Below are 22,545 nucleotides of genomic sequence, written 5' to 3'. Positions count from 1 at the left end.
GAATGATACTGCTTTCATTCTGTGGCCTCTGAGATTATAAAGAGGGTTGGTTGAGCAGAAGGAACCTTTGGAGTTGAGCTGTTTGTAATTAATTGGTAGCAACCAATAGGCCACAACTGCAAGAGATGCTGTGGCTGCTTCCCTGGAGCCCAGTCACTGAGGAGGAGCATATGTTCCACATGCCAGCCCTGTAACCACAGCTCTCCTGATGTGCAATGTAACCTTCTCCATTTATTCCTATTGTACTCTTTCTTAGCAGGGGGTATTTAGCTCTTTATACCCAGTGGGCCTCCATTTCACCCTCCTCCCATCTCTGAAGAATCCTTGCATCTCATCCCAGAAGTTCTGTAGGTTTTGTCCTCAGAAGACATCAGTAGTGGTGAAGATTCTGCCTCTGTTAGGTCTCTGATGGCCTTCTCTGTTACCTCCTCTCTAACCCCACTGCCTCTGCCTTTATCCAGGCCTTTATCTTCTTTTATTTAGGTATGACGCTAGCCCCCAAGCTGGTTTCCCTGCTCCACCCTCAGCCCTTTTAGAACCAGTTTACTAGTCTAAAACACAGATCTAATCGTGTCAGTCGTCTCTTAAAATTAACATTCATGTTTCTGCATTCCTGGCATAATAAAATCCGAATGACTTAATGTAGCGTTGCTTCCTGACCCCAGTTTGCCATCTCAGTCTTACTCCCAGATATCCTTCCTCCTCTGGCCCTCCAGCCATTTCTTGAATATGATATTAGCTTCATCCCTCCTTGGTCTAACAAGCCTTCTATTCATCCTGCAAATCCATTTCTCCTCCCACTTCCTGTTTAAGTGAGTTACTGCTTTCTCATCTTTGCTTCCGTACAACTTTGTTCATATCACTGATGCATCCCTTATCCTTATCAGATCGTAATTGCTGTGTGAACGTCCATCTCCTTTCGGAAGATCCTGTGCTGCTTAAGGGAAAGGACTGAGTTCTCTTCACCTTTCAGTTCATTATACAATGCCTAGCACATAGCAGATACTTAGTAGAAGTATTTTGTGTGAATGCGTGCATGACTTGGAGAGCCTGGAAATGGGAAGAATAGTTGGGTGACAGTTGTGCGTATGTGTGTGTACAGGCAAGTGCTTGGAAAGGCCAGATTGCCTTCTCAGCAACTCCTGTGAAATGCTGCAAGTTGAGGAGAAATCCAAGAGAAGCCAGGTCTCTTACAGGACTGGGAATCTATACCTTCCCAGGAAGCAGACAGTCATGTTCTCAGCTGTCTGGTCATGTTGGACAGGTTCTCGGTACTTCAGCGGAGGCAGCTTGTCAGCCTCACGTTTTGTTCAATTCCAAAATCCAGTATCGACGGGTGCGGTGTTTACTGTTCCCGGGGAACAGAAACCTGCTAAGATGAGGACTCCCATCAGCAGGGCAGCTGCTCATTCATATCTGTGCTCATTCACGGATCTTCCCAAGACAGTGGGGGAATGGACAGAAGGGAAGTGAAGAGAAACAGAAGAGCAGGAGTAGCACCCTACATGTCCAAGGGTGGCATGTTCACGGCTGGTGCTTACAACTCTTGGTGGGTCTCCTCTTTGCCTTAGGTTTGGCGCTAGGTGCCCCAGAAGTGTGCAACCAGGTCACCTCATCCCAGTCTGTCCGGGGCCTTCTCCCTTGTACTGCCCAGCAGCAGCCGCCACAGCCACAGCCGCAGCAACTTCCTGCGCTCCCACCCACGCCTCAGCAACAGCCACCCTTGAATAATCACATGATCTCACAGGTGAGTCACCAGCAGAGCCCCTCCGCTCTGATTCAAGCAAGCTCTGGAAGTATAGTCATGTCTGTTGTGCTGTGGGTGGCAGGAAAGATCTGTTGTTGGAGATCTGCCACTCGCTCCCCCGTTTCTTATTTGTTAGTTGTGGGGAGAGAAGAGTAAGGTAAGGGTTTGGCCAAAGTGCTCTTAGAGTCAGCCTGGGAGCTTTTTGCCTTCTGTTTCTTCCTTTTCTTCCTGAGAATTGCCAGTGGGATCTTTTACCCCATTCCACATTTCTGCTGTACCCCATCTCCCTCTACATCCTGTGTAATTAGCAAGGCGATTTTGCTCACTGCATCCATATATGGAGCTTGAAAAAAATCATGGCTCTCACCATAACCAGCTGGATGTATTCATGTGACTGTTGACCCGCAAACACATATTTATGGATTGGGGTTTGAGAAAAGGAAATCTACTCAAGACCCCTTCCATACATATGCCATAAGGCACAATCCCCCCAAAGTTGTCTTTGTTTCCCATGCCATGAAAGAGCTCTTTCTCCTTCTGTTGCTGGACTGGTAGATATTAATATCAAGTAGGGTTTGCGTGAAGTTTCCTTTCTGTAGAGATCACACAAGTCTTCAGCATCAGAATCCAAGCCTATTCTAAACTGGGACATCAGTGTTGTAGGTTCAGGTCTCCCTGATACTCTGAGCAGAGCCGCTCATGAGTGGAGTCCATCCTGTATCCTGGGGTATGTCTGGCGGTGGTCTCTGCCAGTCAGAAAGCCCGTATGTCTGCACTCTACTGCTATAGTTCTTCTCATTGCACCTCCCAGGCTCCCTTGCCTCTGGGCTTAGTCAGTTCAGCTTGGCATCAGCTCTATCTCTTCCATAGGTAAAAGAAGCAAATCACAAGCATTAACACCCCAGGAACTGGAAACTAGACTGTAAAGAGCCTAGGATGGCCCCGTATTACCCCATTCTGATATTGTAATGATCTAGGAAACCCTGCTTTGTGTCTTAATGTAACCCACATGCAGATCATTCCAGGCCTTTATCTTGGCCCCTAAGTCAGTTTCTCTAGAGTTCTGACTTTTGTTCTTGCTTGATCACCATCTATCTCATTAAGTCTCATTCATGTCAGCTTACCTCACTCCGTACAGAGGTGTGGCACACATGTGTGCATTCCATTTGTGTCTTCATTCAGACCTATAAATGGGTACACCTCTCTCTCTCTGGGTATCTCCTACTGTGTTTCTGTGTGTGCCTCAGTTTTCTAAGGTCCCAGTGTTTGAGTTTTCTAAAATGTGTGTATTTTAATACAGTCTTCCTCCCTTTTCTCCGTCTTAGTCTTCATCTGCCTCCTACTTCCATCCATATCTAGAAACAGACAAGAGTGGGAAAGGAATAAAGAGATCACTAGAATAACCATTTGGGACTGAAAAAATGTTAGAATGTCTAGGTGTCTGGCCCTAAATCCCAAACTTTTACTCAGATTCTGGCCCTGCTTCTGGATCATGAGGCTCTGTGAGTCAGTCATTGATATTGACTGATCTCCTGCAGGAGGCATAGTACTAGGTTAGGCCCTGTAAATTGGAGATCTCTGTTTCCTCAGAAATCCATTCTTAAGGCTAACTGTGATCACAAACTCCAAACTAAAAGATCTTTTCCTGGTTAAGTTTTGGTGTCCCTGAAGCACTTAATGATGGTGACTAATATACTACCACCACCCCACTATTTATTTATTTTTTTAATGTTTATTTACTTTTGAGAGAGAGAGAGAGAGAGAGAGAGAAGGAGGGGCAGAGAGAGAGGGAGACACAGAATCCAAAACAGGATACAGGCTCTGAGTTGTCAGCACAGAGCCCGACGTGGGGCTCGAACCCACAAACCGTGAGATCATGACCTGAGCCAAAGTTGGACGCTTAACGGACTGAGCCACCCAGGCGCCTCCGCCACCCCACTGTTTATACCTTCTTTTTTTTTCCTCTCCACTTTCCGCCCTCTCTCTCTATCCCTTCTTCTTCCTATTGCCTTTTTCTTTCTTTGTTTTTTTCTCTTTTTCCCTCTCAGGACTGGTGGCTCTCCAGTCTCAAGGTGCTGAGCCCCAGCATATTTATTGTTTAGTTTCACAAATGGTTTGCAACAGTGCAGAGATGAAGGAAGGAACCACACACACATTCATGCCACCGTACTGACTCTAAAGGTTTTCCTTTCGGAGAAATAGCAAGAAAAGCTCTGTGTACCAAGGCCTGGGGACAGTGCTAGAAACTATGTTAAACTTTCCCTTCCTGGCAGGCCTCCGCTGTCCGAGCAGACCTCCCTATGTAAAACCAAGGGGTGAGGTTGAGAATTAAAGGGCCAGTGGCTACCTTTTGCTGTGTTTCCCTAAGGTAGAGTGGACCACTTGGAAAGGAGGAGTCCTCTGGGAATCAAGTCAGGCAGCCCAGAGCCAGCGATCTAGCCCAGAATTCACCAGCAGGTGGCAGTCGTATCCCTCATGGCCAGTCTTTGGCTTCCTCGTGGTATTTCGGAAGCTCCCTAGCCCTGGTGTTTGAGACTGTCTGAGAACTGTCGCTGAGGGTAGTGGTGGAAGAACCTAAAAATAGCACTGAGACACATACTTTTACCACTACTCTTCTTCAGTCAAAAGAGGCCTACGAGAGGAGCATCATTTCTTCCCTCTTTACTTTTTACTCAAATGTGTAAGAAATGTGAGGAAAACAGGCAGCTGTACCTATGGCTACCCCTTCTCCCCCAAAGGATGTAAGATCTGAAGCATAGTAGACCCTTCCCCAAGAGAAAGGAGAGGATCAGGGTAATAGAACACGTGTTTAAAAGCTACCAGCACAAGGAGCTCATGCTGAGCAGCTTGGCCAGCAGTTACATTTGAAATGCCACTGGCTCACAGAACATGGGCATGCCAGGAGAGCTGGGAGTCTATCAAGGCTGCGGTAATGTCTCCCCCAGTCTCACAGTGGATTCTCAGGAGCTTTTTCTTAACCAAGATGACTGACATTTTATTTTCAACAAACTCCAGGTATCAGGAGCTTTCTCTGTTTTGGAGGTCTTCTAATTCCCGGACTCTGCCTCCAGAACTGCTAGTCCCCTCTATGAAAGAGTCTCCCGGAAGTATATGGCAAAAGACGATATTGACACCTTGGTCCCTGATACCTCTTAATACTCTAAATTTGGAAGGAGGGAGGAGAATCATACGAACAAAACAATGTGTAAATCTGTTTAACTTCTTCCTTCACCCGCTCCCTACTGTTAAGAGTGGAGTGGGAAGAATATGTCAGGCAGAACTAGGTTCCCATCCCAGCTCTGCCACATTAGATGTGTGATCCTGGACGTGTGACTGAATTTCTCTGAGCCTTACTACCTTAACTGCAAATACAAGCGATCCTGTCTCCCTGTGGATTACTGTGAGTCTGTAATGAGATATGTATGTAAATGAGACAACGTATAAAATGTTATTTCCCCCTCTCTTCGTAGCCTCTCTCCTTTTCTCCCACCTCATCTACCACCAGGGGCTACAGCTAGAGAACCGATTCTCCAGGAGAAGTGATTGAAATGGCTGGAGGGGAAGAAGAGAGAAAAAAAATAACTCCCCATTAGTTGGTTTAGAACACATCATGTTCCTAATAAACAAATCCTCCTGCTTGAGGCTAGTGAAGGGACTAAAGGAACAAAATCTAAAGCAAGGCTATTTATATTTTATTCTACATCCCTCCCTGTTTGCTTATGGGGGCATTTTTCATACTGCCCTCACAGCCTGGAGGAGCACAGAACAATCATGGAGCAGGAGGAAGTAGCTGGAACTGGGCATAAACTGGCTCTTACTTCCTTCTGTACCCTTGGGAGGGAGACGATCCTTGTGAATGAGCTCTTCTTCCAGGAGAGCTGTGGTGTGAAATCAGGAGTGTGGCCGGGAAAGCTGAGCCAGACCTTGGATGACCCCTCCTACAAAAGCAGGAATCCCTTCTCAAGTGGCCATTCAAGGAGGGTTATGGTCATGCTCCCCAGGGATCGTATGTTCAGAAAAAATGCTTTGGGAAAAGCCGTGTTTGGAATCAGGCAGCAGACACACCGGCTCTGAGAGTCCTAAGATTGCTCTCAACGACTGCAGAGTTCTGAGTAGCTAATGGGTAGAGTGCGCACTGCAGCAGGCCTCTCCTGATAGGAGAGATTGCGTATCTGTCGCCGATGTGGATGCGAAAGCCACAGGCTGTCTGTCCTGGGCTTGGTCTCCAGTCTGCTCAGCAGCCTTGCTCTTCATGTGACATTTTTTTATGATTAACCTTGTTGTTCCTCCTCTTTCCCTCCCCACCTCTGCCCTCCCTCCCCCTGCCTCTCCCTGCACTTCCCTTTTCTCTTCCCTGTTCCACATGCCTCTCTGCTGGTCCACAGCCAGTCCCAGCTCTGCAGCCCTCTCCGCAGCCTGTTCAGTTCTCTCCAGGCTCCTGTCCCCAAGTCCTTCTGCCAGTCTCTCCGCCCCAGCAGTACAACATGGTATAAACTCCTTTCCCCTTTTTGTCGTGTCCATGTGTGGTATGTCTGTGGGTCCGTCTGGGACAAAGCAGCTGTACTTTTTGGAGGGCCATGTTAAAAGGCATATCTTCTTGAGCAAAGGGCCAGCATAGGCTGAGCTATGTTCCATTCTGGTGGCCTCATCCCAGCACTTGTGGCATCAAAAGATGCCTAAATGTAAGACAGAGAGGAGCGCTGGTTCCCCTGAGTCTCGGGAGAGGTACAGAATTGGATATTGCTCTAACCTGGGCTCCTTGTCTTTCTACTGTGTGCATCTTTCATCCCTCCTCCTCCCTGGATATGTCTGAAGAACCCAGTTTATCCCATATAGGATGGTTTTCTGTCATTTCCTTTGAAGGCAAAAACACAACTGCAGATTTGTTTGGTATCATCGGTCCAAACTTAAAATGTTCCCCTATGTTACCGTGTTATTTTATATTTAAAAAAAAAAAAAAGCGCCATTTCCGCGGCATAGCACATGCTGTTTAAATTGTTTGTACCCTAGCTACAAATCCTATGAAGACCTGATCCACCTCATAGTTGATAACTTTTTTTTTAACTTAACATCTTTTTTTTTTAATGTTTGTTTATTTTGAGAGAGAAAGAAAGTATGAGCAGGGGAGGGGCAGAGAGAGAGAATCCCAAGCAGGCTCCATGCTCTGCGAGGAGCCTGACTTGGGACGCAGTCCCATGACCTTGAGATCATGACCTGAGCCGAAATCAAGAGTCCTCTGTGTTTAACCGACTGAACCACCCAGGCGCCCGCCCCATAGTTGATAACTTTTATCATGGTTATCAGAGCCCTGATTATTTTTAATTTTGTGTTAACCACACCTGTCTGGTTTTTGGTTTTTTTAATGTTTATTTATTTATTTTGAGAGAGAGATGGAGAGCGAGTGGGAGAAGGGCCAAGAAAGAGGGAGACAGAGAATCCCAAGCAGGCTGTGCACTGTGTCAGCACAGAGCCTGATGCAGGGCTTGAAATCATGAACCGTGAGATCATGACCTGAGCTGAAACCAAAAGTCAACTGCTCAATCAACTGAGCCTCCCAGGCACCCCACACCCTTCTAATTTTTCACTAGAATCCCCTTTCCTTCCTCCTATATCTCCATTCTGAAAAGTTTTGGAATGTAGACCTCAAAATTATCTGCAATCCAGTTCTCTTATCATCTATTCCTGCTCACTAAGGTAGCAGAACAGCTAACTTGAAGATCAGATTCCTGAAAATTAAGTGAAACCACGGGAAAGCATTGCCTTTTCTTTCTACTAGTTCCTCTTTCAAAAGAACTCCTGCTCTGCGTGTGTGTGTGCGTGTGTGTGTGTGTCAACTACCGTCCGGGAAGCAGAAGGAACGAGGAAGCTAACAAATTCTAACCTATCATCATACAAGTGAGAGGCAGAACACCATCCCTCTTGCTGCTTAGAGAAGAAGGCTGAGCGAGGAGGCAATTACAGACTAGCCTGTCAGCCTCCTTGCCCTTCACCTTGGCCACTCAGCCTGGCCTCCTTTCAGAGGTGAGAATTGGAAGTAGTTCCTGAAGGGCAGGAGAACTCTAGGCAAGTGTCAGCGAACAGAGGTGGAAATGACCTCAAGAGGAGGGAGTAAGGAGATAAGCAGCAGGAGGGGGAGCCCACCAGTCCTTCCGCTGCATAGGCAAAGCAGGGGAGCCACGAGAACCTAACCATCCCTAATCCATTGGAGGTGTTACTTATCTAGGTCCTTTATTATAAAAACAGGATTTATGGCAATATAGGGCCTTTTGTATGGTTGGAGACTGGAAGACTGGAGAAGAAGGACTTACAATCTTTTTCTTGTTAACCCATTAGTTTGTCCTGTTTATATATGTATATATATATATATATATATAGAAAGTTGTATTGTTGCTCCCATCTCTCTAGGACCAATTCTAATAAAGATCAGTCACCGTGGCCATTGTTATGTGGTAAGGAGTCCGGTTCTGGAGTTGGGCTTTACACAGCTGTTCAGTTCATAGCAATTTTTTTTAAGATTTTATTTTTAAGTAATCTCTCCACCCTATGTTGGGCTTGAGCTCACAACCCCAAGATCAAAAGTTGCACGTTTCACCGACTGGGCCAGCCGGGCACCCCCAGTTCATAGCAATTTAAAACACCACATGACAGAAGCTTAGGGCTAAAAAGCGCCTCCTAGGGCATGGAGGCAGGAGTGTCCCAAATTGGTGTAAGGAAGGAAGGCTGTAGAGGGGGTTGCTATAGCTGTCTGTCTGTCTGTTTTTGTGTTGAAGCCAAAGACTTGGGGCTTGATATGACCTCAGTCCTTGAGTCTCCCTTGCTCTCTCAACAGGCAGATGACCTCAGCAACCCCTTTGGACAAATGAGCCTTAGCCGTCAAGGTTCTACTGAAGCAGCTGACCCATCCTCAGCTCTGTTCCAGCCCCAGCTTATCTCCCAGCACCCTCAGCAGACTAGCTTCATCATGGCTTCTACAGGACAGCCCCTCCCCACATCCAACTATTCCCCCTCTAGCCATGCGCCTCCTACTCAGCAAGTCCTGCCGCCCCAGGGCTACATGCAGCCCCCTCAACAGGTGAGCAGCATGGGCTCCCAGCTAAAATCACTAATTGAGTTTGTCCACGATTACGATCCTTCTTTCTTCCTCTAGTTTAGACAGAGCCGAGGACGTACCTATCCCCACTTCCGTTACCTCACCTTGCATTTGAGAGTTGTCTTTCTAGTCGGAAGGTCGTCTTTCTCTATAACATAAATCCTTCCAGTTCTGTTTCATACTGGTATATGAATTCTGCAATTGCAGGTCCAAATATCTCTACAGATTTCTGGCTATTTACCCTGATGTATTTCATAGTTGGGATGTTGGGGCTGAATGTAAGGGCCCCTCTCACATATCTGTTTCCTCTCACCATAGATCCAGGTTTCTTACTATCCCCCTGGACAGTATCCTAACTCCAACCAGCAATATCGACCTCTCTCTCACCCGGTGGCCTACAGCCCCCAACGTGGTCAACAGCTGCCTCAGCCATCCCAGCAGCCTGGTAAGAGGAACTGCTGGTGTAAGAAGGCAGTGAATAGGGGAAGGGCAGAGACTGGGAAAGAGAGTAGTACCTTCCTTGTTTAAAAAAAAAAAAAAAAAAAAGAACAGCAGGAATGATTAGTCCCAGAAGGAACCCAGGATCTTCAGAAAAAGAAAAGGTAAAATAGACAGGAGAAGGGAAATTACTGAGAGAATGTGACCTCCTAAACATTGTTGAGACCATGCTAAGCTAATGTCTACTGTGTCTTGCCCATCCCTAGGTTTACAGCCCATGATGCCTAACCAGCAGCAGGCGGCTTACCAAGGCATGATTGGGGTCCAGCAGCCACAGAACCAGGGCCTGCTCAGCAACCAGAGGAGCAGCATGGGGGGCCAGATGCAAGGCCTGGTGGTTCAGTACACTCCACTGCCTTCTTACCAAGTGGGTACATTCTGTACTGGGAAAGATCACCCAGTCCTTGGGATGAGGAAAAGGAAGACAGTCTCCCACGTTAGCCAGTGTGACAACCCCAACACTAAAATACTGTTCACTTTCCCCTTAGAATTTATAGGTGTTTTTCCTCTGAGAGAAAGCCCAAAGATTCTGAGAAGAGTCTTTACTTAAATTGTTTGGTCTTTATACAGCCACGCAAATGAGTATATGGCCCAGAAAAGTGAGATCTAAAGGAAATCAGGCTCCTTTCTCTGCATCAGATGCCCAAAGGGAGATAGCTGTGTATGTATTTTCTTTAGGCAGATGAGGTGAGTAGGAGGAGTCTTGAAAGGTAGCGAAGGAAGTTAGTGTCCTAGTCTAGTGATGACTTATTTGGCCATTGTCTGGATGAACTCATTAGGAGTACAAGTGGTCATTCTCTTCTCATCTCTACCCAGGTCCCAGTGGGTAATGACTCGCAGAATGTGGTCCAGCCGCCTTTCCAGCAGCCCATGCTGGTCCCTGCGAGCCAATCTGTGCAAGGGGCCCTCCCAGCAGGGGGCGTACCAGTGTACTACAGCATGATCCCACCGGCTCAGCAGAACGGTACTAGGTGAGGACTCCCAGCGAGTCAGGGCCCATCTGCCATAGACCAGCAGCTATTTCCACTGACCTAAGAAAGAAGGGCAAGGGTAGAGATTCCAGTGTGCCCTAAAGCAGGTAGAATATGAGGAAATTCATTCTCCTTGTCTCATTTTTGATTTGACATGTGAATAAGAGCTCATCAGCAGAAAAAAATTCCTGCTTCAAAGACAGAGGCTTCATCATCTCCCCCATTTTTTGTTTTTTCTAATCAGTGGGATTTAGAACTATACGATAGAGATTGCTCATCATTAAAAGAAGCAATTTGGGGGCATCTTGGTGGCTCGGTCGGTTGAGCCCAGCTGACTCTTGATCTTGGCTGAGGTCAGGATTTCCTTGGCTGAGGTCAGGATTTCATGGTTCGTGAGATCAAGCCTCGAGTGGGGCTGTGCTTTGACAGTGCATAGCCTGCTCTCTCCCCCTGCCCCTCTCTCTCTGCCCCTCCCCTGCATGTGTACATTCTCTCTCTCTCTCTCAAAATAAAAAAAAATAAATAAATAAAAGATGCAAATTGGAGTATATATATGTAAATTTTTCTACGTAACTCTATATCCATGGATGAATCTCAGATGGTGTATCTATTTATATATATCTTAGTATAGGTCATACCTGATAGAATTTTAGAGGTAGAAGACACCTTAGAAATATTTAATCTACTCCTCTTGTTTTCCTTTTCTCCCTTCTTTTACAAATGAGGAAATTCCAGCCAGGGAGGTTAAGAAACTTACTCAAAGTCAACCAGCTAGTTAGAAGTAGAGCTGGGACTAGAAGTCAAGTCTGGGCCTGTATGTATTTCTGTGTATTTCTCTCAGTGTATATGTTCACTACTTTTTGTATGTATGTCTCCACCTTATCTTGAGTTTGTGAGGGTTTTTCCCCACTTCTCTTTAGGTAACTCTGCTGTTATGTAAACATCCTAAATCACACACCTCCTTAGTTCTTTTTTGCCCGTCCCTCTCTAGCACTGTGTGTCTGTTTTTGGTACTTCGTGTTTCTCAGAATGTGTGTGTGTGTGTGTGTGTGTGTGTGCGTGTGTGTGCGCGCGCGCGCGTGCGCATGTGTGCACGTGGATATGTCTGGTGTTTCCACACTGTTGGGAAGAGCATGTGTCACTAACATTCCATCTGTAGCACTGATTAGCAGCTTCCTAATTGAAAGATGATCAAGTACAAATATATATAATTAACTTTGAACTGATGAGTGATTTTAGAAATTGCATGGCAAATTGGTCTGGGAATGGCTGGAAGCTGCCTCTGCTTCCCACAGGGGAGGCCTGGGAAGCAGCAGCTGGTTGCCAGGAGCTGTGTTCCTCCCTCCGCCACTTTAACCCTACTCTCTTCATCCCCCAGCCCTTCTGTAGGGTTTCTGCAGCCTCCCGGCTCTGAGCAGTACCAGATGCCTCAGTCTCCCTCTCCCTGCAGTCCACCACAGATGCCACAGCAGTACTCAGGTAAGAGGATAAAGAATTAGAGGGTCTTGGGTACTGGCAAGAGCAAACGCTGCTGAAAGACTTGTGCTCTAGAGCTGGGAAGGGTGGGAGAGTTCCTGGATTGGCTCTGTCCCCAGCTATAACACCATCACAAGAAAAGACCAGAGTCCTGACTGGTGTTTTTCCAGGAGTGCTAAAGTTGACCTCGTGAGAGATGAGGTTGGTTGCCCCATCCTATCCCTGGGAAGCCACATACTTTATTGGGTTCCTTGTGGGTTTTTTTTTTTTCTTTCTTCTTTTTTTCCTTCCCTCCGAAACCAGCATTACACTCACCACTCACATGCCTTTGAGACACAAAGTGCTTACCTCTGTCTCCTGCACTCACTCTTCCTATAGACAGCTTTACTTTTTGGTTGTGAGTGTGAGGAAGCTGATAAAATGCTTTTTAAGTCCTATCTTAGATTTGTTTAGCTGCTTTTCATTTGTGCTCACATACATTGTGTCATTTTAATTCTCACCAGAACCTTGTGAAGAGGAAATTTAAGACTCAAAGAGGATAAATGACTTGCCTGAGGTCACAGTCGTAGACCTTGAACTAGGGTCTTTTGCCTTCCATGCTGCATCCTCAATATCACACTTTCAACAGGTCTCTGTACTCTATTCCTTTCCCTCCAATGGGAAATAAATGAATATCATGTTAAATAGCTAAAGGCCTTCTTTGAAGGGACAGCTATCAGGTGAATAGGCTTATGCCATGCAGCCTGTCTCTGCCTCTGCCAAGAACTCTCCCAGCAGACCAAGTACAGCTACCCTTGTTTGTTTCCCTTTTACCCGACCCTGACACAGCATTACCCTGCAGTTAAAGCAGCTTCAGGGGTTCTAGTGGGGAGGAGATCTTAATGTAGCCTCCAACCATCCCCATTCTGCTCTGTTGTGGGATATCAGAGTGCCCTCTTCTGGTGAGAGGGAAGCATTTTGACAGTTTTTCCCATTTTAGAAATAAGATTTTCACATAAGAGTTTTCGCACTCTTAGTTAGATGCTGTGGAGTGAATTCCAGAATTAATCTTGCTCATAAGACAGGATCAATTCTTCTTACCTTCAAGGAGCAGTGACTTCTGCCTTCATCCAGACCAAACGTGGCTTTCTCACAGGCTGAGAGGTTTTAAATTCAACAGCCTTTACCCTTTATTACATTCCTGGTCTGTAGCTGTTTCTCCTAAGTGTCCACCGGGGGCACTTGACCTTGAAATTCCCAGCAGGATATGGAAATTGTAGAAATCAGCTCCAAGAACCGCTGTAGCCTCTGGTGGTGCTTACTACTGCAGGGCATTTTCTCTTGTTTGTTAAAACAAGTGTGTGTGTGTGCAAATAGCTATACTTGTATGTGCATTTTTATGTGAATCCTTCGTGGTATATCAGTATATGTATTGGGTCTCTGTGGTTGTGTCTCTTCATCTTCAGATACAAGGTCTTGGAATCTGAAACAAACCAAGTGAGAAGAATTTTTCACAACCTGCTCTGGACTTAGTGCTAGGTTAAGCAAACCGGAACAGCTGTTGTTCTGAAAATTGGCAGCACCAGAGGTCTGGGCTGGGATTGGAAGGAGATCATCTGGACTCTTCCCAGATCAATAGAAATGGAGGAAGCCCTCTTCATCATCTAGTTTCCTTACTTTGGAAGTTCCTGTTATATGTCCTTTCTTCCAAACTATCCTGATTAATTGATTTGAGACTTCTCTGATCCTTTGTACTCTTCCTAGATGATGGGACCGCCCCCCCTCCTGTTCCATCCATGTCACCTAAGAAACCCATATACACACCACATCATCGATTTTAAAAGTCTTCAGTCTCTACTCACGGAAATATAAGAGGAGGTGAAAGAAAAGAAACAAGTGCTGCTTCTTCCTTCCTTTCCAGTTTACCTCTTACTAGGAAGATAGAAGGCCAGCATAGCCCACAAGGGCTGCTATGTCACCTTCAAAGGACAGTCACCCGCCTTTCTCCCATGTAGCAACATGGTCACTTTTCCAAAAATAAAGGCAGGGATTAAGATTGGCTGTTCTTGGAACAACTGTTCTGGTTTATTAATACATTTTTGTGGTTGCCCAGTTTACCCCCAGGCCTGGACCTTAATTCTTCCACTATGATATCGGATAGCATTATAACCCCAGGAAACACTTTTCTTCCTACTAAAATGATGGTCCGCAGGTCCCTTGAGGTTTCTACAGAGGTGCTTGTCTGCAGAAGATGCACACAGACATGAAATGGCAATGAGGTACACACACAGACTCCCAACTCACAGTGACACAGCACCATGGCCAGAGTGAGGTATATACAGAAATAGCCTCTCACATACTTACTGGCTCATTTTGTAGCTGAGGGGTTTCCAAAGCTGGGACTAACTCCTTTCTCTCCCACTCCCTGAAGATATTCCTCCACTTCACCAAAAGAGGGGGAAAAAACCAAGATATTGTTGGATTCTATCCTGTAATATGGGAAAGATGCCTGTGGATATTATTTCTCTGGACATTCCTTTCCATAGATTTGATTCTTGGTGGCAAAAGAAAGAAGTCTTATGAGTCTTCTACCTCAGTGATTAAAAAAAAAACCAAAACAACTAAACAAAAACCAATTCTGCCAGACATAAATGTCATCTGTTTGTATTTATGCGGTTTGCTCTGCCCAATCGACCTTTCTGCCCAGGTTTAATGATGCCACTTAAAAAGCCATTCACACGTCCCCTCTCCTTTCAGAGCTTTCAGGCTGAAATTGATTTCCTTATTCAACCCCCTTCTCCCCCTTCCCACTTCAGCCCTCCCCTGATTATCTGGAAGTGTTGTCACTGGGCAATAGGGTGGTTTTCTCTCTTTTTTTCTTTCTTCCTTTCTTTTTCTTTCTCTTTTTTTATTGTCACATCCATTTAAAAAGTAGCGACAGTTCAGCTGTAACGGATGCCACCTGCTTTGGGCTTGAGGAAGAGAAGCATAAAAATCAGCTCATCAGCGTAGTGCTCTGCGTCCCGGCTGAGTGAAGGAACAATGCTTCAGGCCAGCGGGGGAGGGAGGACTCAGTGTGGGGAGGACCAAGGCTGCCACCGACCGAGAACCCTGCCTTTGTTTTTGTTGGGATCAGAGAACATATATGAGGGCTTTGTTCTCTTTCCCCCTCCCCTTGAGCCCTCTAATAGCTCCTTATGGCTACATGTTGGTATTAGAAAGATCTTCCGCCTTGCTTATGCCCACACCCTGCACACTCACATGTCCCCCACCCTTTCCTGGCCTGAGGCACTAGGCTCAGATTATGAGCCGCCTTCTAGAAAGCTGCAGATGTGATTATTTTTGTGTTGGCCCCCTCAGGTAGCAATGAGGTGTTTGAATAAGGTCAATTGCAATTTTGTTGGTAGAGGATGTTGGAGAAGGTGGGGCTCTTAGGATGGGGAAAAAAATGCCCAGAGCAACTACAGTACTGGGGGGAGTTGTTAAATGCATGACACTCCACAGCTATTCGATTTTCTGGTGGCCCTCCTACAAGCCACGCTGATGAATACCCTGTCCCCTGTGGCAGAGGATGGGGAGAGGCGAGCCTGTCGCTCTGAGTATTTGTGCTCTCTGATTAGATGAACCCCAGAGGGTGGGGGGCCACAAATTGACTGGAGAATAGGGTTCAACAGATGCTGCGTCTCCTGAGCTGCTCTCAGGCCTCCCGCCGCTTCTTTTCCTTCCCTTTGACCGATGCTACCCGAGAAAAGCAATCGTGCTCAGTTCCCAGCATGACTGGTGCCCAGGGCAGAGGCTGCAACATTTCCCGTCACAGGAAGCAACGTGACGGCGGCAGCGGTGGCAGCCTAAGAGCACCGAGGCATGAAAACGGCAGCACTGCAGCAGGTTTTCAAGCTGGCAGCCTCCAGTCCCATTTCTCTACCGCCGCACACACATGAACTCAACCTGTCCCTCAACACACATAGAGCCTGAGAGGTCAAGAGCAAACTCTCAGTCTGCACAATCCCCTGTGGGGAAGCAGAACTCCTGCCCATCCCTCCCAGCAGGGACTGTCATTCAAACTGCTTCTCCCTGATCCCTTACCTTGCTTTTCACCATGAACAAGATTCAGGACTTAATGTTCTTCCACACTGAGCTCTTTGCTTCTCCAGCAGAGGGTAAGGCTACCCCTGGTTGTCTGTGCTAAAACTTCAGGATCACATCCAGTCAGTCACCTGAACCTGTCAGCAAAAGCTTCAGAGGGTCTGACCCTCCCACTCTTCCTTGCAGCCACTGGTCTAATTCAGGACCTCCTAGCTATTTTTCAGTAGCTTTCTAACTCTTCGTCCTGCTGCTGGCCCCTCCCTCCCTTAAGCCACTGTACAGCTGGCCACTTGAGTTAGCTCTCTGAAGTTCTGTTCCTAACACCTACATGATAAAGACCCTTACTAGAACGTGCTTCAAACTTGGACGCCAGCTGTTTGCTTACTATCTGACTCCCTGATAGACTGTCCATTCCATTAAGGGCAAGGACCACTTTTGTTTGTTGTACACCCAGTGCCCAGCATAGGACCTGGCACACAGTAAATATTCAATAAATGTTGAGTGAATGCATAAACAATCTCATCTCCCGCTTCTCCTGCATAACCGCTGTGCCTCCGCACCTTGAATTGTTCGTCATTTACCGAATATGACCTACAGCTCCATGCCATTCCTAATTCACTCACCCTTGCCCAAGAAGTGCTTCCTGGCCTGACTTAGTGAAGCTATGTGCACTCATCTTCTCCAGAGCAACCAGAGATCACTGACCTATCTTCAGCCATTACCAGAAAACCTGCACGTGCCTGCAGCCCTGGCCCAGGCCCCAGACTGGGACCTGTACCATGCCCAGACATTTGAGCAATCTGACCTGGACATTTGGTAATACCCAACTTTGACAGAATGGAGTAGTTTTCTGCCAAGCATACCAAAGTACCCCTCACCGGGTGAAGGCCAGGAGAGCATTGGCATCTGGGACTCAGGTCTCTTCTACTCAGACTTCACTGGTTCAGGGAGAAGGGAGTCAGAAACTAAATTAGCAACTATGTCAGATTCCTGGCAAGACAGATTTTAAGTGACCCTGAGGCAAAGTGGGTAGATTTGTTTACTGGCTTTCACACTCAGGGTTACTTGGAAGGTCAGAATATAGTTTGAATTCACAACTAGCCCCTTTCTTCCTGCCACTCAGGAGTGTCACCTTCTGGACCAGGCGTGGTCGTCATGCAGCTGAACGTCCCTAATGGACCCCAGCCCCCCCAGAACCCATCCATGGTCCAGTGGAGTCACTGTAAATATTACAGCATGGACCAGCGTGGGCAGAAGCCTGGAGACCTGTACAATCCTGACAGCAGCCCCCAGGTGAGTCCTACAAACCAGTATTGTCTTGGCAAGGAGATGACCACATTCTTCTCTGGGAATAATCTTTGCCATTGACTGAGCAGCCTCTTGTACATGCCTGTCCCTGGGTGCTCTTCTGGGAGAGTCATAAGAAAGAGAGGAGAGCCTCTTCTTTCAAGGAGCCTAAGAGCTAAGGGAGACATACTTGAAAATGCTAAGACAATGCTTAAAACACTGTGTCAAAGGTGGATATTAAAATAATAGGTATTGGGGCGCCTGGGTGGCGCAGTCGGTTAAGCGTCCGACTTCAGCCAGGTCACGATCTCGCGGTCCGTGAGTTCGAGCCCCGTGTCGGGCTCTGGGCTGATGGCTCAGAGCCTGGAGCCTGTTTCCAATTCTGTGTCTCCCTCTCGCTCTGCCCCTCCCCCGTTCATGCTCTGTCTCTCTCTGTCCCAAAAATAAAAATAAACGTTGAAAAAAATAATAATAATAGGTATTAATTAGGGACGAAGGGGGCTGTTGAAAGGAGCAGCTGGGCTTTGGCAGAGTTCTGCAAGAGACGCTTTCTGAGTGAGGTGAATTTTAAGCCATAGGTATATCCAGAGGATGTTTGGTGTGTATATAATGTGTGCTCCTCTCTCCTACAGGCCAACACACAAATGAGCAGCAGCCCTGTCACATCTCCTACCCAGTCTCCAGCACCCTCTCCTGTCACCAGCCTCAGCAATGTCTGCACAGGACTCAGTCCCCTTCCTGTCCTCACACAGTTCCCCCGGCCTGGGGGTCCAGCACAGGGTAAGGGGTGAGACTAGAGCTGGCTGCTGCCAAATTCACCCTTCACAGCCCATTCCCAAGTGAGGACATCCAGATGGTAGCAACAGGCAGGAAAACAGTGCACCTGGTCATCCAACTCTGGGAGCCAACTCTTCCTTTAACATCCCTGTTTAGACCCTGCCCCTCTTTAGTGCTGCCCATAGTCAGCTTACTGCAGACCTCCTTTACATATTTAGTATTTACTACCAAGTAAGGTAGGTGAGTGACTACGAGCTGGGAAAAGAAACTCACAGAACTTTCTAATGAACCAAAGACTTTAAAACATTGGTACCGAGCCTAAGGACTAGGACTGTGGGGCTGTGTCAGAAACAGTATGGTTTTAGAAGAGAGAACACTGGAGTTGGGTTAAAAAGACTTGGGTTTGAGTTCTAGTTCTACTGCTAACTAGGTTTGTGATGTTGAGCGTGTTACTTAAACTTGGAACCAGACCTCAGTTTCCTAATCTATAAAATGGGGTTAATCACACATAGAATGGAAATAATCTTACCCGTTTCTGCCTTGGCTGTCACAAGCAGTATAAAAATCAGATGGGAGTATGATTTAAAAACTTTAAAGTGCTCTGAAATCTAACATTTATCCACACAAATAGGTAACACTATGGTACTGGATATATATGAAGCATTACTGGAAGTGCTTTGTGCGTCCTATATTCATTTAGCCTACTCAGCAACACTAATGAGATGAAAACATACCCAACCTATCATTTCCAGTAACAGAGCCAGGATTTGAACCTAGACAGTTTGACACCAAGCCTGTAATCTTATCCACTACACTATATTGCCACGCAGTGCGAATCCAAAACTTGAGCCCTGGGTTTGGGTAGGATAATCTATATAAGAAATTAGGGGCACCTGGCTGGCTGAGACGCCGGAGCATGCGACTCTTGATCTCAAGGTCGTGAGTTCAAGCCCCATTTGCGGCATAGAAATTACCTAAGAGAAAGAAAGAAAAAGAAAGAAAGAAAGAGAGGGAGGGAGGCAGGAAGGGAGAAAGGAAGGGAGGGAGGGAGAAAGGAAGGGAGGGAGAGAGGGAGGGAGGAAGGAAGGAAGGAAGAAAGAAATGAAAGAAACATATTCATAAGGGTCTATAGATTTTCTCCTGGGCCTTTTGTCTGCAGTGGACAGAGCCCTTCTTTAAGAATAAAGGAACCTAAAAGCCCCATTTGCATGAGATACACAGCTAAGGGCCAAGCGGTTTAGGAAGAGAGACAACTCTTCAGTCAGTCACATGGGCACTCTTATCATAGAAGAAGTAAGAATAGCATGCATTGTTGCCATCTATCTCCAGAGCCCTCTAAAGTTTCCTAAAAGTCATACCATGAAGTTCTAACTCCCAGAAAACCATCTGCTCTTCCTCCCTAGGTGATGGGCGCTACTCCCTCTTGGGCCAGCCATTACAGTACAATCTGTCCATCTGCCCTCCCTTGCTCCATGGCCAGTCGACGTACACGGTACATCAGGTGAGGGTGTCCACCGTCAGCCTGAGGACCGTCAGAGCCCTCCCCACCCCACCCCACCCAGGAGGATCCATCCAGGATGGCCCCATCTCTATGCCATCCACCTCAACCAACGGGGTGGACAGGGGACATAGCACAGTGAGAATGGACAAAGTGGGGATGCCTTACCCCTCTCCCACACTCAGTCTTTCCACCCATCCCCAATGCTAAGGAGGAGGGACTCTTTGTTTCTCAGTGGCCACTCTGGCCAGTCGCCTGCCTGGTGGGGCGAGTTCTCAGGGTTGGGTACTGCTCCTTAATCTCTCAGACAGACATTAGAATGCAAGGCAGTCAGTATTGTTTACCTGGGATGAGAGTTATCTTTTGAATGTTGAAGGGACAGAGTGGATTGAAGCATGGAAACCGGAGCAAGAGACAAGCACTCAAATCTGCCTCCACTGACCTGGGGACAACAGACGTTGGTGAGTGACAAGACACTGAATCCCCAAGAGAAGGTGCTCACCCCTTCAGCCTGCATCACCAGCCCAGGACCCGTGGGAAAAACCAGCTTAGGGTAGGGAGTAGAAATAGGACTCTTTGGTACTCAAGAGCAGGGAGAAACTGGGGAATTGAAGTATCTCCCTCAGTCTTCCTTACCAAGCCATTTCAGGTGCTTGGAAAGGTGATGGTAAAAATTGAGAATAACAACAATGGTCAACGGTGCTGAACCTATTAACAGAGAGTCTTGTGGGAGTGGTCCTGACCCTAATCTAGGATATCTACCTTGTAGCCCTAGGCCTTTTTAAGGAGAAGTTTGACAAGAGAATGGGGGAGTAGCCCCCTTGCAGGCCTTCCACACTAGGCATACAAGGTCTCTCAGATTACCCCTATTTTTTTTTTAACGTTTATTTATTTATTTTGAGAGAGCATACACGTGTGTGCGCTCGAGCTGGGGAGGGTCAGAGAGAGAGGAAGAGAGAAAATCCCAAGCAGGCTCCATGCTGTCATTGCAGAGTCTGATACAGGGCTTGATCTCACAAACTGTGAGATCATGACCTGAGCCTAAATCAAGAGTCGGGTGCTTAACTGACTGAGCCACCCAGGCACCCACCCGATTACCCCTATTCAGAGTGGTTTGCTTATTTAGGAAAGGAAGGAAAATGGACTTCCCTAGATGATAAGAAAGAGGGATCTCTTTGGGCCAGCCTCTGTGAGGGGGACTATGCGATATATTTCAGCTTGGGTTACTGACTTTGTGGAAGAACTGAAGTGTAGGTCTCCAGATCTGAAGTCTAGGATTCTGATCCCCAGTTTCTTCTTGCCTACATCTCTGGTCCAAGAGAAGAAAAAGGTTTCTTTGTTTCTCCTAGTTGCCTAGATGGTGGGGTGTTGGCTTGATTTGGGGAAGGAGGAATGGGTTAAGTGGGCAAAGCCAGGCTTTGAGGATGTCATCTATAGACTTGGATCAGCTGCCTGCTTCTCTGCTGGCCGCTCTCCAGTCCTCTGTACTGTCACCACTCACAACCATGTCCTCTCTCCTCCCCTTCCAGTCCTGGGCCGGGTGCTGGAGGTGACAGATCTCCCTGAGGGCATCACTCGGACTGAGGCGGACAAACTCTTCACTCAGCTTGCCATGTCTGGCGCCAAGATCCAGTGGCTCAAGGATGCTCAGGGGCTGCCTGGCGGGGGCGGGGGGGACAACGGTGGGACTGCTGAGAATGGCCGCCACGCGGACCTCGCTGCCTTGTACACCATCGTGGCTGTGTTTCCCAGCCCCCTGGCTGCCCAGAATGCCTCCCTTCGCCTCAACAACTCCGTGAGTCGCTTCAAACTTCGAGTGGCCAAAAAGAACTATGACCTGAGGATCCTGGAGCGAGCCAGCTCCCAATAAACGGAGGAGGGGAAGGGACCGGCACAGTAGGGGTGGGGGCAGGGCGGAGGGGGTCGAGGGATCCTGACAGACTACGGACAGAGGCAGAAAGAAAGGTGACAGACACTGAACTGGAGCCTAAGACAGTGGGGATGAAGATGGAAACAGACACTCACACTGGCACTGGACTCCTCGCTCCCCTGCCATGGGTCCCTTCTTTTTCCCTGGTTGGCCCCCCTTGCTGCCCTCTCCTTCCCATCCTCTTCTGTCATTTTTTATCTCTTCTCCCACCATGAAATTAATTTTTTTCATATTTTTTGGTCAGGTAGAACTGGGAGGGTCCCATGCTCCCCTATTCGATCTCCTCTACCATCCCAAGCTCCCTTTTCATTTCTGGTCTTTATGAATATATTTATATGGACAGAATTAAGAAAAGCAAAATTGATTTCCCCTTTCTCTCACTTCCCCCATCTTGTCTCCCCAAACCCCAAAGAGTTAAAACTTGGGCCTCCCCCACCTCCCAGAACACTTGTATATTGTTTGTTTGAGGTTCGTGCCGCAGTAACAGACAGTATTTAATTGCACATACAGATGTTTGCTGGGTATATTCACTGTAAATTTTATTTAATCTGATTTTTTGTTTGTTTGGGGGGTTATTTGGGGGGAGGTTGATTTTGTTTTTAAATATAAAAAAAAAAATCTGTCACTGGACGTCAGTCCCTGTTTCTCTGTTGCTGACCCGGTGTGGGTGGGGGTTGGAGGTCCTAGGTAGGTACAGCCCCACAGCTTGTCGGAGAAATTTCATGTTTTCTTTAACATATGCACACATACCTTCCTAACACTATTCCCTGCATCCCATCCTCCTCCTTGTACATGGTGATTCTGATAGATGGCTGGATCTAATGGGACCTTTGTTCTGGGCTCTCCCAACTCTGCCACTAAGTGTGGTTTCATCAAGCACATCCATTTGCAACTCCTGACCTCTGTCTGACTCTTTATTAGTAAAATAGGAGACTTGAACTAACTTGCTTATCTCTGAGGTTCCTTCCACTATGTTAATTCTGTGATACTCATTTCGGGCCCTCCTGGCTGAGCTGTGGAGGGTGAGTGAGATCCAGAACCAGGTTGAGATGGTGGCCTCAACAATCTGGATATGTATCCAGCATCCGATCTTCTGAAAACTCTTCAGGGATGGAGGGCTTGGGCCTTTTATAATATGAAAGCTAGAGGATTGGGTTCTATGACAAACAGAAACGGATGTTCTTATATAAAAGCTACATCAGTTGA

General features: G+C 47.1%; 1 protein-coding gene across 26 annotated transcripts in view; it reads left to right on the top strand.

Annotated features, from left to right (window-relative positions):
• R3HDM2 (R3H domain containing 2) overlaps nucleotides 1–22,282 on the top strand; it is a 162,918-nt gene extending 140,636 nt beyond the window's left edge. For 17 of the 26 annotated variants that reach the window (XM_043564551.1, XM_043564553.1, XM_043564549.1 and 14 more), the window contains 12 exons: nucleotides 1,572–1,747; nucleotides 6,133–6,234; nucleotides 8,577–8,819; nucleotides 9,156–9,282; nucleotides 9,542–9,702; nucleotides 10,152–10,306; nucleotides 11,685–11,785; nucleotides 16,971–17,140; nucleotides 17,767–17,914; nucleotides 19,315–19,412; nucleotides 19,786–19,870; nucleotides 20,939–22,282. In XM_043564551.1, the coding sequence (XP_043420486.1) occupies nucleotides 1,572–1,747; nucleotides 6,133–6,234; nucleotides 8,577–8,819; nucleotides 9,156–9,282; nucleotides 9,542–9,702; nucleotides 10,152–10,306; nucleotides 11,685–11,785; nucleotides 16,971–17,140; nucleotides 17,767–17,914; nucleotides 19,315–19,412; nucleotides 19,786–19,870; nucleotides 20,939–21,279 (1,907 nt within the window). In that variant the 3' untranslated portion in view covers nucleotides 21,280–22,282. The remainder of the gene's footprint in view (nucleotides 1–1,571; nucleotides 1,748–6,132; nucleotides 6,235–8,576; nucleotides 8,820–9,155; nucleotides 9,283–9,541; nucleotides 9,703–10,151; nucleotides 10,307–11,684; nucleotides 11,786–16,970; nucleotides 17,141–17,766; nucleotides 17,915–19,314; nucleotides 19,413–19,785; nucleotides 19,871–20,938) is intronic. The other 9 variants (XM_043564562.1, XM_043564565.1, XM_043564563.1 and 6 more) reach the window with 2 other exon arrangements.
• The last annotated feature ends 263 nt before the right edge of the window (nucleotides 22,283–22,545 follow it).

This window comes from Prionailurus bengalensis, chromosome B4, assembly GCF_016509475.1.
Source record: "Prionailurus bengalensis isolate Pbe53 chromosome B4, Fcat_Pben_1.1_paternal_pri, whole genome shotgun sequence".
Lineage (NCBI taxonomy): Eukaryota > Metazoa > Chordata > Mammalia > Carnivora > Felidae > Prionailurus > Prionailurus bengalensis.
This window is presented reverse-complemented; position numbering and strand designations above follow the sequence as displayed.